Raw genomic sequence first — 18,542 nt, 5'->3', positions numbered from 1 at the left:
AATTGTCCAAAATTTCAAGACTCTTAACCCAGAGACAAAAAAATCAAAACTTCATCCCCATCCCATGGGAATATCGGAATAAAATGTAGCCTTTGTGTTATTCCAGAAGCCCAGCTATCCACATACCAAATTTCATAACTCTAAGCCCACCGGTTGTTATTTCGAGATTTTATCCCTATCCCATGGGAATATCGGAATAAAAAGTATGCTATATTTTAATCCAAGTTATAAACTAACTTTTTGCCAAATTTCATCCAAATCCGTCCAGCCGTTTCAGCGTGAAGAAGTAACAAACATACTCACTCACAAACTTTCACTGTGATTTCCTTGACAAAAGTATAAGATGTCAACGTGACATTAGTAGCACTAAGGTTCCACCGTGGGCCATGATTCAATTTACTCGACTGTACACACATTGGTTTCGATGACGGCGACTCAACGAAACTAAATTTATTATATAAAAATGTATACAGTTTATGTATATTGAAAAAAGAAAAATGTAGAGCGTGCCCGTGTGTCCTATATATATGGCTCGCTAGACCGAACCTTTAAATAAATAAATATATATTTGGGAATTTGACAACAATTGACCTCGTCCCAAACTAAGCATAGCTTGTAGATACTATGGACAAAAGAACGGATACACATACCTATATACATAAATACATATTAAACACCCAAGACCCGAGAAAAAACATTCGTATTATTCATACAAATATCCCGGCCGGGATTCGAACCCGGGACCTAAAGCTTCGGTTCTCTAACCTCTAATCACTTGGCCATCCGGTCGTCCCTATACCTAAGTCTCATACCGAAGTACTTCGTTTTGTTCAGCATTAGAAGGAAGGTAAGGTAAGCGATCTTCGTGTCTTTTTGGACATTATGTTCATTTACATGCTTTTGGTATCATAAGTACTTAATAGTTACTGTTTTTAAATACGTTTTTCTATAAAAAAGAGCCTTCAAGATGGTTTACTCTTTTTCTAATACTAAAAAAACGAAGTATATGTGTAGTCTTGAAAATTCTAGCACAGGGTGCACACTAGAGTAGGCCATCGTGAAAAAATAAGATGTTAAGTTTTAGTTTGTAACTAAGGGACCCCATACATCCCTGTATTTTTTATGTAATTGTTTCTTTCATTTCATACTGTAGTTTTTAAGTATTTTATTTGTAATTATTTATTTTGAAAAAGCGACACTGCCAAGTTTCTTGCAGCGCATTCTTCTTGGCATCGACGGTCTTTCCGGAAGCGCGGGTAGTTTAAAAAAATATGTGTAAAGGAGCCCATTGCGGCGTATTTACAGAATAAACGATTTTAATTCGAATTTGAATTGTACGTATTCGCGTAGGAGGGCTCCTAGTAGCATTATACTGTAATGGCTGACCACAATTATAAAAAAACCTCGCCATACTGCGGAAAACCAATAGAACTAATTTCTTGCACTGAACTAAATTCAAATGCCATCAATCTATTCCTGTCAAAGTTTAACGTTGTTTGCGCGTGGTATTTTAAAGTGTTATTTTGTATTTTTGTGCGTTTGAATGCCGAAGATTATTCATAGCTTTGGAAGGAAAATAATTCACAATGTATAAAAGTATTTGTCATAGAAAAAGTCCGAGGTAAGTATTACAAAATCTTACCTTTAAACGAGCAATTCTTGTATATACTTATAAATATATATACTGTATTTCGGGGATCTAGAGCGAGAGAGAGAGCTTTGTACCGAGTTTTAGCCCGAGTGGAGCTCGGTCGCCCAGATATTATTCCTTTAAATAACATCACCGATACCGTTGTCAATATGACTGGTAGGTATCGTATAGTAACTGTAAATAATGTTGCAATATAAAACGTAGAAGTGCTGCCCTCGCGTCAGGTCTTTTATATTCCTGGTCAGCTTAAGTATAGATTCAGACAGCCCTTAAAGAACCTGACTACGAAACTTGAGGTCTCGGGTTCGATTCCCGGTCGGGGCAGATATTTCTATGAAAACTACTAAGGTTCGTTCTCAAGTCTTGAGTGTTTAATATATAGGAACTTAAGTTGTATCTATATATTTAAGTATGTTAATCCGTTGGCTAATATCCGTAGCACAAGCTCTAGGTATTTACTATGGGATTAGGTCAATTAGTGTAAAGTGTCCCGTGATATTTATTTATTACTAGCTTTTGCCCGCGGCTTCGCCCGCGTGGAATTCGGTTATAGTGCGCTGTTCCCTCAGGAGCTGTGCATAAAAATTAGGCCATGTCACTCTTTGGCCCATAAATAATCTCCATGCCAAAAATCACGACGATCCGTCTCTCCGTTTCGACGTGAAATGTAACACGAACACACTTCCGCATTTATAATATTATGGATTTTTAATTCAAGAGTTCCGTTTCCATCTGACGTACGGAACTCTAAAAATGGTCTTCTGTAATTATTTAACACTGTTGAATTAGAACTTCGTACCCTTTCGTGTTCTGGTGGCAATTAAAACTAGTTCACGTGACTATTGACTGTTACTGAGGGTAGAACTAATCGTAACTTTATAACTATAACATGTGAGATTTAACCGATAACACTAAATAAGAGAAAGTACGTAAGAAATGGGTCAAGAGGCAACAACGATAAAGCGCTAAATTCACAGTAAGGCTACGTTTCCACCAGACAGAAGGCTCCGTTTCCACCAGAGTTGTGAGAGGGTGTGTTGCGAGGAATGTGTTTTTCATAAACCAATGAGGGCTATCGCGTATGAGTTCGCCGCTAGAGGCGCTAGTGTAGCGTGACGTCTCCGAAATGTCAAATCTCATAGTTTTACGCATCTCATAGTTTTTTTTATAGTTTCTCATGGTTTCTACGCGGGTTTATTTATAATTAGAATAATTTTGTGAATATTTTGCAATATCTGAAATTAATTATGGCAAATATGCGTTCCGGGGCAGTGAATGTCTGTGTTTTGAGACAGTTTTGTCTTTCGGAAACCTTTGTCCTCCCTTTTTTCCGAACAAAACGGGGACTATGCAACACTGTGGCATGCTCGATATTTATATGGTACGGTTTTAAGGTGTATTAAATATGATTTTAATCTTAACTTTGTTTCCACGCCCGTAATAACAATTTTTCAATACCATACTTAAAAACCTCACGCAACAGTGCGCCATCTAGTGAGATAAAAAACGATAGCTCTCATCTCTTCGTTCCATTCTCCATAAAAACGTAGTCCCGGTCTCATTTGAAAACTAGGCAACAGAAATAGATGAAATTTCGTAAGTATGGACTAGACGTAATTGTGACGTAATTATGAATGAAGAGACATCTTCAAGAGGCCAGCAGCGTTAAGGCTAGGCGTGTGTGCGTGGAGCAATTTTAAAACCAGCGCACGCGTTCAGTATGCTTAGTGTATTTTCCCGCGAGCGCGTTCGCGTTAACATCTAAATTTCTATGGAAACACGGACAGCGCCTCTAGCGGAAAGTTTGCGCAACAACTTTTGTGAGTGTAGGTTTGCTACATAAACTATTTCGTCTGCGAAAACGGGTGACGACGCCGCACCGTGGACATGTGGCGGCTACGTATCGACACAGTGTAAGAAAATGTATCGACAATCGAACGCTCGATTTACGTCTTCGAATAGTAAACGAATGTTTTGTGAATACGCTACACTAGCTACACACGTTCAGTGCGAGGCCGTATACCAAGAATAACGTGCCGTATAACATGGATGCACAGAAAAATCCATAAACCCCACCCAAAACCCCTTAAACCCATAAACGCACCTCTCGGTCTTCCCCTGCCTCTCCTGCCCTTTGTTTTCTCTTCAATTATTGGTTTATGTAACTATCAAGTCGTATCAGGAGCCGATATACTTAAGATAAAATAACAACGATACGAAAATAACCTTGGAAAATACCTACCGTATAAAATAATTCCGGTAGTTTAATTCGATTATAATGGCGGGCGGTGCCTTCGTGTCAACTTTTCATTCGCATACGGAAAGCTGAAGATTGCGTTTTATTTTATTTCATTAGTCTGCTATGTTGGCTATATCCTACAATATAGGTACACCGTTGAATGAGGGCTATCGCGTATGAATTCGCCACTAGAGGCGCTAGTGTAGCGTGAGGTCTCCGAAATGTCAAATCTCATAGTTTTTGGGTGAGCTACGCGGGTTTATTTATAATTAGAATAATTTTGTGAATATTTTGCAATATCTGAAATTAATTATGGCAAATATGCGTTCTGGGGCAATGAATGTCTGTGTTTTGAGACAGTTTTGTCTTTCGGAAACCTATTTCCTCCCTTTTTTCCGAACAAAACGGGGACTATGCAACACTGTGGCATGCTCGATATTTATATGGTACGGTTTTAAGGTGTATTAAATATGATTTTAATCTAAACTTTGTCTTACGCCCGTAATAACAGACTTTGAAAGCCATACTTAAAAACCTCACGCAACAGTGCGCCATCTAGTGAGACAAAAAACGATAGCCCTCATTGCTTCGCAGGTGTATGCATTCAGGTTTCCTCGCGAAGCTTTCGTTCACCGTATATTTTTGTATGTGAAAACCGTCATTTGATTGTGATTGCGTGATTTCTTGCAAGTTCAAATTCAATGAAATCAACGATTCTGCCACTGTCTGTCTGTCGTAATCAAATCTTGCAAGTTAAATTCGACCAACTTCCCGTAGTTGGATTGACTTGAAATTTGGTATACTTATGTAAATTGCGTGACAATACAATAATCTGGTAGTGACATCCTGGTAGCCCGGCCAGGATCGTCTCCGCAGGACTTAACTCTTCAGCGGTTAATCGCATAGACTTGAACTTTGGTGCAAACGTACACGTGACGTACACGGTGACAATACAAGTACAGTAAACAAAAGTGCAGTCATCAAGAAAAAGCTTGTATTGAAAATGATATTTTTACTTTGTGAAACATTTTCTATGTTTTTTGTGCGCGCGCGGGGCTCCTAGGCAGTTCCGTACCCTGCCTTATGGTCAATACAGCCCCGAATTCATTGAGTTTATACCTCAACTACTCCCACCAGGCCTCTACCACTTATGTTCCGGCGACGAGTGTAACGACGGCATGGTCTGCGGCACTCCCAACGCCACCGGCGGCCTCCCCTCCCACTTGAAAATGCTTGGCCCTAAGGACAACATCTGCCTCTGCGACGTGGAGAACGGGTTCCGGGAGAAGGACCATACTTGCAACGGTTAGTACCATCGGGTACTCTTTACCGGCCCGGATAATACCGACATGAAAATACGGACCCTGTTTTTTGAACGAATGAACACGAAAATGACTGAGTTTCAATGGGCATCCACGCGAAAAACGGTCGGTATTTCCATGTCAGTATTATGCGCGCCGGTAAAAAGTATAATTTAACACTTGGCCTTTTTTAGTTGATTTCTGTCATAGTTTTGTCCAAGTGGCATTCGTTACAGTTTTGTAACTATTAGTGAAATTATTTACTTATGGTTATTTCTATTATACTTCGTTTTTTATAGCATTAGAAATAAGCGATCTTGACGTGTCTTTTTATTGAAAAACACTTTTGAAAAATAAGTCACAGCAAATATGTAACAATTAGCAAGGACATATTATTATGATCATTAACATGATTTTGTTATCATAATTACTGTTTTTTTAAAAACGTTTTTCAATAAAAAGACACGTCAAGATTGTTTACCCTTTTTATAATGCTAAAAAAAACGAAGTAAAGGTATAAATAGTGAAATTAGAAACTTTAATTAATCGGTATGATCAATTTTCGGTTACCTTTATAAACGTAATTGAAAATTTTACTTTGCCTTATGCATGCCTTCCACATTTTTTTAGAAAAATGAAATTTAACATGGACTTTCTATGGTCGTCGTGACATATACGTTATAGTCCATATCGGAACTCTCTGTCTAATCCTAATCGACAATTGGGTACCTTAAGTTTTCTAGGATGGTCCATATTATATTTTTTATCGATCGCAGTAGACTTATAATGTAGGTAAATCCAATAGATATTTATTTCACTTTCCGTTTTTTTGTAAAAATAAATTGAAACTTTATTTCCGCAATCCACACGTTTGGTGAGATTAATAGGTTTTCAAATGTCGCCATAAAACGACACATACGTACGCGCAGGTACGTACGTACGGCGACATTTGACATCTGACAGCTGTCAATACGACCTCTTTTTATTTTATAAATCAGACAGACCAAGGCACAAAACGTGCGATTTGCCGAAATAAAGTTTCAATTTATTTTCACAAAGAAATGGCAAGTGAAAAAAATATCTATCTACAGGAGTGAGCTACATTATAATAATGCAGTCATATTAGGAGATTCACTTCGGAATGAGAGATAATAAGCTGGAAACTCGAATACAGCTTAAATTTGGTGTCCTAAATGTTTTAAGTCACACGACACACTATCGATTAAAAATATAACATGGACCATCCTAGAAAACTTAAGGTACCTACCCAATTTAAAACGTCCATATTTAAAAAAATATTTCACGACTCGGTTTGTGAAACAAAAGATAAACATAATATAGGTATATGAAAAAAAAATGCTTGCAAATTCCCAAAAGCCCAAATTATAGTGTTACTTTCAGGAGTTTCAGGTGTTCTGGTATTTAAACCTAAAATTCTTTTCTGTGTTTTCAGATGCCGACATCCTAAAAACATCTATGATCGCCATTGTAGTCGTAACCTGTATAAGAAAGATGTTAGTTTATTAAATATCTTTAGTATCACCGTTTGTATTGCACCATTAACTTTACTAGAAACAATCATTTTATTTTTCTGCCCAATTTTCATTATTAATTTTATGTATAAAGGATTCTACCGTTTTCATTGTTTTTTTTTTACCGGTCAAGGTCAAACTAATATTTTACAAATTATCTATTAACTTGTGGAGAAAGAAAGGGCTGGCAGCTATCTCTCTCTACGATTCGCCATCGCCATTCAACGGGGCAATGCTGCCATCCTTTTGGGCACCATGCCACGGGGGGCCATTTTTAGATTTAATTTAGGAGATATTAAGTTTTTAAGTTATGTATTTAGTTTATAGTTAAGGTTTACAGTTTAATGCCGTCTCAGCCTCTAAACGTCCCACTGCTGGGCCCAGCCCTACTTTCAGAATGAGAGCTTAGGGCTTAGGCCGTAGTTCACACACACCATTGAATTGCTTCGCAGGTTGTGCAGGTTTCCTCACGATGTTTTACTTTAACGTAAAGCTTGTGGTAAATTGGAAATGTAATTCCGCACATTAATTTAGAAAACTGAGATGTGAATTTTTTTTAAGGTTATTTTTATTTATTTTTTGTAAAAAATATTATTATCTGTTTATGTCAGAACTAACCTAACCTGTGCGATAGTTTGATGAAGTCGTTCATGGTATGTAGAATTATTTTATTTATTTATTACCGTGGCAGTAAAGTTGATGTTCATCTTGCGACTTTGTGAGATATCTATTTATCACTGACCTTGTCTGACTCTATCCGAATTTTTATTAGTTTTTTTCTATCAAAACCAAAACTATGCTAGATTGGATACCTTTTTCGCCGAACATATTTCCTGATTCATTTCATTTCCCAACTCAGGGGTGTTGCGGATGTTTCGCATCAACATTCGCATCCGCATAAAATCAATGCGGAGCTAATGCGGATGAGGATGACGAACAGGTCGGTACAGGAACGACTGACCAATAGGAATTTCTTTACGTCTTGTGATTCGTCGATCGAGCGCTTACACCTGTGACAAGAAGCGACAAGTCCATTATGTTTTCATTTTAGTATTGTAATGCGATTGGAGAGTGAAAGGTGAGTTTATATATAGAAGTCGCAAATGTGCATTTATTTGCGGGTGTTTCGTTTCGCGTGATCAAAATAATGGCACCACCGACGCAGTGATTTTTTTAATTTGAGTATAAAAATACCTATAAAGCAATATTTCATGGTTTTTTATGCAACAAACCTTACATCCCGGATGTGAGCCTTGTAATATCCGCATCGGCGGATGTGAGCCTTGTAATATCCGCATCCGCGAATAATAATAATAATAATTCATTTATTTATTCAGACAACAAAGATCCAGAATGTGAGTCTTGTAATATCCGCATCCGCGGATGTGAGCCTTGTAATATCCGCATCCGCGGATGTGAGCCTTGTAATATCCGCATCCGCGGATGTGAGCCTTGTAATATCCGCATCGGCGGATGTGAGCCTTGTAATATCCGCATCTGCATGTCAAAAAATCTGCATCCAAAACATCCCTGGGTTGTTATATTCTTCAGGATCGTTATAAAACTAACCCGAACTGTAAGGTTTTACAGGATAGTCGTGGAATATTATGTCCTGAATACAGTACAGTAGTAGGTACTGTAGTTTACAGTTTTGGAAATAAAGATCGTTTGTCCATAATGTAGCAATTGGGAAATAAATAATTTGCGGAAAATATTTTCGTTGAGAAGCCGGGATTCCTTCTTCTATCAGTTTTGGTTGAATGATGCTTTAAAATACTTTTTAACTTACTCAATGTCATGGTTCCGTCCGTAGAATATAAATGCAAGTGTGCTTTAATAACCAATAGTTATTTAGAATGCTTTTCTAGATAATTACTGTAAATATATTTTCATTGTACGTTTTGAAGTAGCTAAAGCCCAATTTCCACCGCGTGCGGAGCGGATTCCGCACTGACTCAGTTTAACGTACAGTCAGAAGCAGTCTATTATTAAGGTATTATTAGAGTTCATGTATCGATATTTTTGACCACCTTGGCCGTTCCGAAATATCAGATGGGACTGTACAACGTTCGGGTGCATCAAAGTACTTACATGGGACCCATATGAAGTTGGTCGATGTAAGTTAAACTGAGTCATTATTGATGACTTAGAGGCTGTTTCACCATTCATTGATTACTGTTAACTGACAGTTAAATGTGATGCCGTCTCCTTCTATTCGAACAAAACAAATAGAGACAGCATCACACCTAACCGCCAGTTAACACTAATCAATGGATGGTGAAACAGTCCCTAAATTAAATTGAATAATTTACAACAATTACAAAACTGGGAATCCTCGGCTCGGTCTGTAGAACTATGTTTTAAAAAGCCAGGACTTACGAAGTTCACCTATTATTTGCTGTGTTGTCACAAAACTTAGGCAAATCGTTAAAACGTGTCCAAAATGTTCCGACTCTTCCGACCCATAACATGTTACGAGTCGATCATAAAAAAAACATGTTGAAAACTGATATATTTATCTAAAAAATGTTTAAGGTCTTTGTGGAAACACCATTTATTATTTATTAAGTATATAATTCCAAAATGTGTATATTATATTATTCTTAGTTGTGAATTAATAACTTTAAAGGCTAGAGTGCCACTCAAAATTAAAAAGGTAAGATTTTTATTTAAAAAAAAGTGATTTGATGTCAATATCTGTCGCAAAATATTCCGTCCATTGCACAATTATATACTTATCATAAAAAGTAATGAAAAAATATATGATATAATGTAAATAATATAATCAAAAGAGTTCTATAACACGTTACTTGAATAAGATTCAATATATTTTTATCCCCATTCATTAGCATTTCGTTTGAATGAGCATTTCGTTTTTCACTAACATAATTTTTAAGTCTCATTGTTACTAACATATATGTGTATGGATATTTAATTGCTCAAATTGGTATCTGAAATAAATAATTTAATTTTAATTTTTTCATAATTTCATTACCTATTATTTATCACTTTTAAATAAAATTAAATATAAGACACTACTAACAATAAGGTACAAAGTGTGAACAAATATTAAAATGTATGTCATAAAAACGGATTACACTGCACGCTTTCTAAAAATCAATAAACTCCTTGTTTTTTTGCATGCCTGTACTTATTAGGAAGAATGTTTGCCCACTATGACTAGATTCTATTACGCTATTACTAAGTATGTAGATATTTTAAGCCTTCCTCTACCTTTCTTATTTACTGTTTTTTTATCTGGTTTTGACCACTTACTTAGATCATACCTGAATAGCTTGACAAACAGACATTCAGACTCAATTTACTACATTTTATTGTTATCTGGATTAGTAAATTTGTGAAATATAAATATAAAACTCTATGGTATATAATATGAACTGTAAATACTTTCATATGTACTGTCAACGGCATAAACATATGTACGTTATCAAGACGTCAAAAACATCTAGGTACACAATACACCTTTATGCTTAGTGACATAAGGTGGAAAACTACACCACCGCACACACTAACTAAATACTATAGCTGTATAAATATTTATGCTCTTAACTGTACTTATCTTCTTAAAACCAATTTTCGCAAAACTACATTTTCCAATCAGTTACAAAATCAGAAGACTCATATTATAGTCTCGTTACTTAAATCCAGCAGATTGTTTGTGTATACCAAAAGAAATAGAGCATGGCTTAGAATACTGCCTTGGGGTAACTTCACAATATTTTCGAATATTCGTATTAGTCAAGTAGAATCTTGTCGTAGAGACTTAACGTTTTTTCATGAGTTGATAATTGAACTACTATTTCTAAGTACAATTCTAGTAACATACTTCTAGCTGCTAAGATGATTGTAATTCCTTCATAGTAATATTTAGTGCTACTGCATTTTTGGAAAGTAGAGACAAGTGTATTTTTAAAATTTTATTTATGTTTTAATAAAGGCGATCGTATTGAGAATACGTATTTTCTTTATCCACCTGCTCATAAGACTAACAAGTTTCGCTCTTTTAGACTTCAAGTGCCGGCTAAGCACGAGCAGATGTTCCTGCACTCCGACATCTGGCTCAAGGGTGTGGTCTTCCGTCGCTTTAAGGAAGCAAGGACGAAAATCCCCCCTTAAATAACTTTAATTTTATTGTGATCATGTGGTATTTTTTTTGTATGTTATTTTTCCATGTTTTGAAATTTACAGCGCATTGTATCAATCAAGTGTTACTGTAATTTTTTATTGACAAAAAATTAATCTGGACTCATTAAAAGCTACACATATATTGTTAAAATTTATGTTGCAAAACGAAAGTAGTGGTTTGTACAAACTCATGTCAAAACCATGTGTCACATTTTTTGGAAAAGGATAAAACGATATTTCATCTACAAGGTACAAATGATGAAGTAGCAAAAGAAAAACATTTCAATAGTAAATAAAAATATTTTTTATTTTAGGCGTTTGAGAACATATACACTAAAGACGCTATAACTACTAACACGCTACTTGTGATGCTTGTCGCTGAAGAAACTGAAACAAAAATGATAACTTTTAATATAACTTCAGCAAAACGCATAAAAAAACATGTGCAATTATGAACGCTACTCATATTTAAAGGATGTAACGGCATCTCACTCACATCATATCTCTCATCTCGTCTACATCTCACATCTCTAATTACTTAATCATTATCTTATTTTGTTGTTCCTGCTGATGTTGTCTTTAATTCTTTGATCTTTTTACAAAAGCTTTTACTTAGCTTACTCGTACCACGTTTTTTAAATGGTTTTATTTATTTGTTTATTTGGGTCAAATCTTGGAAGTTGAATTTCATTCACTTCCTGCAGTCGGATTGACTTGAAATTTGGCATACTTGTACAAATTTGGTGACAATACTATAATATGGTAGTGACATTCTGGTGGTTTGCCCAGGATCGTCTCTGCAGGACGGAACTCATCAACGCTTAATAACATCGACTTGAAATTTGGTACACAAATGTAGTTTAGATAACAATGAAAGTTCAGGCATCAAAAAGTAAAATCAGCAAAAAACTTAGTATTAAAAATGTAATTTTAACAAAAACATATTTCAGTAAGTATTAAGTACTTACTTTGTTTTACTTGATTGTATGTGTTGGTGTGTGCATGTGTAGTAAAAAGATAGTTTCATCTATCTATGTGTTGAGGTATCAGGAGCTAACTCAAGGGAACCACTGTTCACAACCTGTAGCAAATATGTCTAATTCTTATATTATCTGAAGTCACTAGACCGATTAACGACTTACTGCATGTGCCGAGCTCTTCTGAGTAAGGGAAGTTGAAGTCGCACTGACAGATGCTGTTCCTACAGACAACTATGTCCGTCAGCTCACCGAGGAAGCACTGGCTGCTTCGTGAACACTTTTCAAATAAACCTGAAAACAAACAAGATATCTTTTCAGTACTTAAATTCGAAAGCAGCAGCCAAAAGGTGCGAAACAAAAAATGTTTTTTATTAATATAATGAACATAAAATAGTTGCTACAAAAATTAAGCTTAAGTAAGTTGACAGTCGTCTGCTCGAAGCTCGCCGCGCTGCTTAACTGTACTTGTAAAGGTACCTGTCATGGGCCAGCAAGCTCCATCCCGATAGTGGAAATTGACGCCGCACAGGCACACGCCGTTTAGACATGCCCCGCTGGAACCCAGTGCGGCCACGCACTGTGCGTCGATTGTGCAATTGGCATTGTAGCCTTTAGAATCTGTAATAATAACAACATCATTATTATCATCATCATCGGCCAAGATATGACATTTACTGACATTCGTTTTTTTTTACAAAAACGACTATAATAAAAATGTGAATCATAATTTATATTTATATTTTGTACCTTGCTGAATTTATAAATTTAATTTGTAAGTTGGTTAAGTAGTTACTTACAATTTTTTTTAATTTGATTATATTTTTTTAATTAATTTCAACTGACTATATTTTTGAAGTGTATTTGAAGTCTGTAGCGTTTTAATTTTGATTATGTACGTTTAATTTTGTATTTATACCTAGCAATTTAATGTTTTGTACGCCCATTGGCAAGACATAGAAGATCACAAAATGTCTTAACAACTCTGTATCTTACAGCCTACCTATGTTCTACAATAAACATTTTTTGTGATTCTGATTCTGCTTCTGATTCTGATCAGTTCAAATGAAAAATCGTCCACATAAATTGACTATTTTGAATTCGTACCAAAATTACTATTTGACCTTTAATAAGGTAAAGGCGATTTAGCGACCACTTGCATTGAGTTGAACACTAAACCTTATTAATTTCGTGATACGTCACAATTTCCACTGTAATTATTGAAAATACGACTAGCTTTAAAAATATCCTTTATCAGGTATGTATTCGATAGCTGCTTTTGATTCTGAGGTAGTGTGCTCCAATAAATGGGGCCTTATTATGGATTGAAACTAAAAAAATATTTAGACCTAAATTTCTTTTCGTTGTATAATTAAACCCGAGCGGAATTTTGTCTATTATAAATTAGGTAAGAGCAGTAGGTAAAAATGTATTGTTTGGACATTTGGCGTCATTTAACACAGAACTGAACTGGTTAAAGATAAGCGTGTTGAAAATGTCTCATCATCATCATCATCGGCCTATCTTAGTCCACTGCTGGACATAGGCCTCTCCAGTTGCACGCTACTGAGCACGATCCTCGGCCAGTCTCATCCAGTTCTTACCAGCTAACCTGCGAAGATCATCGCTCCACCTAGTCTGAGGGCGTCCTACGCCACGCTTGCCGATTCGCGGTCTCCACTCAAGAACTCGTTTGCCCCAGCGGTTATCAGTTCTTCGACTGATATGGCCGGCCCACTGCCACTTCAGTTTGCTGTTCAGTTTGTTGTTTGTTTGAAAATGTCTACAAAATCGTTTCTGTAATTCTGAAGGTCTTCGTGTAACTTATTACTTAGGTAGGCGTGAGTTTTTAGAACTACTTACTCTCCCAGCATTCGGCATCGTACTCCACATGGGACTCCTGGCACTGGCAGGTCAGCCCGGTGGCTCCGCTGACGCAGACGGTGCTGTTGATGATGCAGTCAGTATTAGCCGTGCAGGTCCCGCCCAAACCTGAGACAAAAACGTATTTTATGCAACAGTTGCTCAACAGCTGTCAAAAAAGCGAGTATCGTGAGTTACGATGTGAGCGTAGCGAATATCGAAAGATGTCACATGCTTGTTTGGACTTAGTTACTTACACAATGATTGAAATCAGACAAAGTAAACTTTAAACTTTTTCATAGGTACTTAAGGAAAAATATGGCTTACGGAAATAGAACAACAATAGGTAAATGAATGTTAAATATGAAAATGACAAAATTTGTCTAAGGTAAACTTTGTTTTTAATTACTAGGTTGCCAGTGACGATATTAAAAAACATTACGATACAAGTGTTGTTATGGAGAATAGAGTGACTATTCCAGAATCTTATATTAATAATTATATTCAATTACTTGGAGCGCAGTAGTCATCAACTTGTTGGTAGCCGTTGCCGCATGTGCAAAGTCCTCCCAAGCACTCGGTGTTGGCGGTGCCGGTACATTCTTGGGTTATCTGACACTCCTCTCCGACCTCTGGAAGGAATAGTACATTGTGTCTTAAGGGCGGTAAATAAGGAATTACGAACGAGAGTCTATTAGAAGCCCGAAGTCGAAGACTGAGGGCTTTAATGAGTCGATGTTCGTAATTCTAGTACCGCCCGTGCGACATACAATGTTTTTCATCACATTTGCGAGTAATTTTTTTATATCTAAAAGAAACCCCCCCCCCCTTCCGCAGCATGCGCCTCAACGTGCGCTGCATGTGGTCCTGCAGCAGCGCGCGCAGCACCATCAGTACGGGCACTGACTCCATTTACCGACTTTGGGCTTCATGACAAGAAAATGTGTACGCGCAATGATTCATTTACCGACCACGGGTTTCATGACAAGCACATTAAGGTCGAGGGTTTTATTTGGGGGTTGCAACCAAGGTAGCCTGCATGTTTCGACACCGTTTACGAGCAAGTGTGATGGAAAGAATCTTGCTATATACTTACTATACTTTACATACTATAATATTATTATAAGTATTATATATTATTATATACATGTATTTTAAACGCGAAAGTTTGTTTGGATGGATGTTTGTTTGGATGTGTATATGTATGTTCGTTACTCTTTCACACAAAAACTACTGAATGGATTTGAATGAAATTTGGCACACAGGTAATATAATTATAGCCTTGACTAACATATAGGCTACTTTTATGCCGATATACCCACGGTATAGGGATAATATCTCGAAATAATAACCGCTGGGTTTAGAATCATGAAATTTGGTATGTAGGTAGCTGGACATCTGAAATAACATATAGGCTACTTTTTATCCCGATATTTCCATGGGATAGGGATAAGATATTGAAATTTCAACCACTGGGTTTAGAGTATTTAAATTTTGGATAGTTGTTCTTGACACAAGCTCGATAATTGTTTTTTTTTTTTAATTTTTTATTATATCATTTTGTCGGCATAGTTTACATATATATTCGTGCAAAATTACAGCTATCTAGCATTGATAGTCCCTGAGCAAAGCCGCGGACGGACAGACGGACAGACATGGCGAAACTATAAGGGTTCCGTTTTTGCCATTTTGGCTACGGAACCCTAAAAATGATCCCTAATTAACCGAGCCGATTGTTCATGGATGCAATCCATTCCAACCGAAGCAACTAGGTCTTTGTGGGAGACCTATGTCCAGCAGTAGATGTCTTACGGGTTATCATGATGACTGAAGCTTACCAAGTCCACTGGTGAGGCACAGTCCGTCGACGGCCTCCAGGCCGTCGGGGCATGCGCAGAAGCCTTCACCTTCCCCATCCAGCTGGCACTGGATCTCCAGCTCCCCGGCCATGCAGTCACTATCCACCTGGCAGGCTTCTCCGATACCTGGAAAACATCACATTCTAGAATCAACATCTTAAAGACGCGAAAGAAAAAAAATACTAAAAATTACATCCGAAGCCGAACCCAAGTGGTCTTTTTTTTTATTATTCGATTGGATGGTGAACGAGGAAGTGGGTCTCCTAATGGTAATAGATCACCACCAAATGCAAATGCGTTGCTAACCTAGAGGCCTAAGATGGTGCTAGCAATCCGGGCGGACCTTGCACAAGGTCCACCTGCACCTGGTCTTGCTCACGTCTGCCGAATCCCTCTGCACGTATGAGAAAGCTGTACTGTGAGCGGAGCCAACCGGATTGGGAAATTCACACACATTAGGTATTGAATGAATTCGCCGCTAGAGGCGCTAGTGTAGCGTGAGGTCTCTGAAATGTCAAATCTCATAGTTTTTGGGAGAGCTACGCGGGTTTATTTATAATTTGAAATAATTTTGTGAATATTTTTCAATATCTGAAATTAATTATGGCAAATATGCGTTCCGGGGCAATGAATGTCTGTGTTATGAGACAGTTTTGTCTTTCGGAAACCTTTGTCCTCCCTTTTTTCCGAACAAAACAGGGACTATGCAACACTGTGGCATGCTCGATATTTATATGGTACGGTTTTAAGGTGTATTAAATATGATTTTAATCTAAACTTTGTTTTCACGCCCGTAATAACAGACTTTGAAAGCCACACTTAAAAACCTCACGCAACAGTGCGCCATCTAGTGAGACAAAAACGATAGCCCTCATTCGTTGATGTGTTCAGGTTTTGAATACATCTTCTGGGATAGATGTTCTGGTATTGATGATAGCGTACCAGCGAACAGCCGACACATGCTCCTCTGGGCGTCCCACACCGCCTGCTCGAGGTCGCACTCGCAGGTGCGCAGCCCCCAGTCGCCGGGGGCGCCGCAGAAGGACGCCGCCCCGAACGAGTGGCACTGCTCGTCCGAGAAGCAGAAGTCAGTGATGCGGCGGGCCACTGGAAGGTTCAAAATTATAAGAAGCTGTTTCACCTTGATTAATTTTAACTGATGTATAAATGTGACGCCGTCTCTGTTTGTTTTGTTCGAATAGACGGAGACGGCATAACATTTATCCGTCAGTTAAAATTAATCAATGGGTGGTGAAACCGCCCCTAAATTTTTATTCTGCAAGTAGGTTATGGGCTCCTTTAAATGTATTTTTTTTAACTACCAGCGCTTTCGGAAACCATCGTTGCCACGAAGAATGTACCGCAAGGAACTTGGTAAGTACTTGGTAGAATAGAAAGTCGTTTTTATTACAAGTTTTTATTTAGTTTCACCTGTCCCGCCCGATGTCTGTCTGTCTGTAATCAAATCTCGCTAATTAAATTTGCCAACTTGCATTAGTCGACTTGAAATTTGGCATACTTATGTAAATTGCGTGACAATATAATAATCTGGTAGTGACATCCTGTTAGTCCGGCTAGGATCGTCTCCGCAGGACGGAACTCTTCAACCGTTAATAGCAGCGACTTGAAATTTGGTATGCAAATGTAGTTTGGGTGACAATGCAAGTAAAATCGACAAAAAGTTAAGTCAGAAAGAAAGATTATATTAAAAATCAATCAAAATAAACTAAAATAAATAATTAATTACAAACAAAATACACTTAAATTGCAGTATAAAATTGAAGAAAAAGTTGCATAAAAAATACTGTGTTAAAAACAAGATTACGTAACAAGATCGTGTAACGACTTCTAGCGCCATCTAGTGAGCAAATATGGAAACGCCAACATCCCGCCTATTAAATCGAGAATTTCACTAACCATCATTGCGTCGTTCTATAAGGGAGGCCTTAGTTCAGCTGTGGGCATCTGCCCACCGATGATGAAGTCTAAAAGGACAAGGATATAAAATTATAATATACCTTTCGTGCAGTCCCTCATGCCTTCATCGAAGAAGAAGTTCGATGGGCAGGTGCAGATTCCGTTTTGGACCTCGGCCAAGATACCAACGCACTGCTCTTCCGTTGACGGAGATCCCAGCTCTAGAAAAGATAATAATTCTCTGTGGTGACGTGTGAAAATTTTCATTACACAGAGGAAAAAATACCATTTAATAAATGAATGAAATGGCCGAAATTAATGAATGAACGAAATGACCGAAATTAATGAATGAAAGAGATGACCGAAATTAATGAATGAAAGAAATGACCGAAATTAATGAATGCAAGAAATGACCGAATTTAATGAATGAAAGAAATGACCGAAATTAATGAACGAAAGAAATGACCGAAATTAATAAAAATAAATAAAATATAACGGGACAATTAACACCAATTAACCTAGTCCCAAAGTAAGCTTAGCAAAGCTTGTGTTATGGGTACTAAGCAACGGATAAATATAATTATTTAGATAGATACATACTTAAATACATATTAAACACCCAAGACCCGAGAACAAACATTCGTATTTTTCATACAAATATCTGCCCCGACACGGGAATCGAACCCGGGACCTCAAGCTTCGTAGTCAGGTTCTCTAACCACTAGGCCATCTGGTCGTCAATAAAAGGAAAGAATGAAACGAATGAATTAAATTAAATTATGGAAATATCGTTTCTGCCCTAATAGCATTAATAAAAATAATTTTAAAGCATATAATACCAGATTTAAACGAATTTTGAAATTAACGCAACGATCAAAGAATGACAATTTTATAAAAAACGCAGATAATAAATCAAAAGCCACTTGGCAAATCATAAACAAGACCAAGGCAACATTTTCCAAAGAAGCCTATCCAAAAAATATTTAAAGACGATGTTATGATCACAGACCCGGTTCATATGGCCAACACTTTCAACAACTTCTTCATAGATCAAATT

General features: G+C 37.1%; 2 protein-coding genes across 3 annotated transcripts in view; one reads left to right on the top strand and one right to left on the bottom strand.

The window, feature by feature from the left end:
* Positions 1-10,697, top strand: part of sosie (oogenesis-related protein sosie) — a 33,827-nt gene extending 23,130 nt beyond the window's left edge. For both annotated transcript variants that reach the window (XM_074110602.1, XM_074110603.1), the window contains exons 4-5: positions 5,028-5,195; positions 6,645-10,697. In XM_074110602.1, the coding sequence (XP_073966703.1) occupies positions 5,028-5,195; positions 6,645-6,718 (242 nt within the window). In that variant the 3' untranslated portion in view covers positions 6,719-10,697. The remainder of the gene's footprint in view (positions 1-5,027; positions 5,196-6,644) is intronic.
* A 458-nt stretch (positions 10,698-11,155) lies between these two features.
* LOC141444864 (prion-like-(Q/N-rich) domain-bearing protein 25) overlaps positions 11,156-18,542 on the bottom strand; it is a 21,141-nt gene continuing 13,754 nt past the window's right edge. The window contains exons 7-14 of the mRNA XM_074110581.1: positions 17,587-17,706; positions 16,511-16,675; positions 15,548-15,694; positions 14,222-14,341; positions 13,710-13,838; positions 12,327-12,467; positions 12,012-12,140; positions 11,156-11,256 (exon numbers count right to left, since the gene is read on the bottom strand). Of these exons, the coding sequence (XP_073966682.1) occupies positions 11,180-11,256; positions 12,012-12,140; positions 12,327-12,467; positions 13,710-13,838; positions 14,222-14,341; positions 15,548-15,694; positions 16,511-16,675; positions 17,587-17,706 (1,028 nt within the window). The 3' untranslated portion in view covers positions 11,156-11,179. The remainder of the gene's footprint in view (positions 11,257-12,011; positions 12,141-12,326; positions 12,468-13,709; positions 13,839-14,221; positions 14,342-15,547; positions 15,695-16,510; positions 16,676-17,586; positions 17,707-18,542) is intronic.

Source organism: Choristoneura fumiferana, chromosome 30 (genome assembly GCF_025370935.1).
Source record: "Choristoneura fumiferana chromosome 30, NRCan_CFum_1, whole genome shotgun sequence".
Lineage (NCBI taxonomy): Eukaryota > Metazoa > Arthropoda > Insecta > Lepidoptera > Tortricidae > Choristoneura > Choristoneura fumiferana.
The sequence above is the reverse complement of the archived record's forward strand: the minus strand, read 5'-3'. Positions and strand labels throughout refer to the sequence as shown.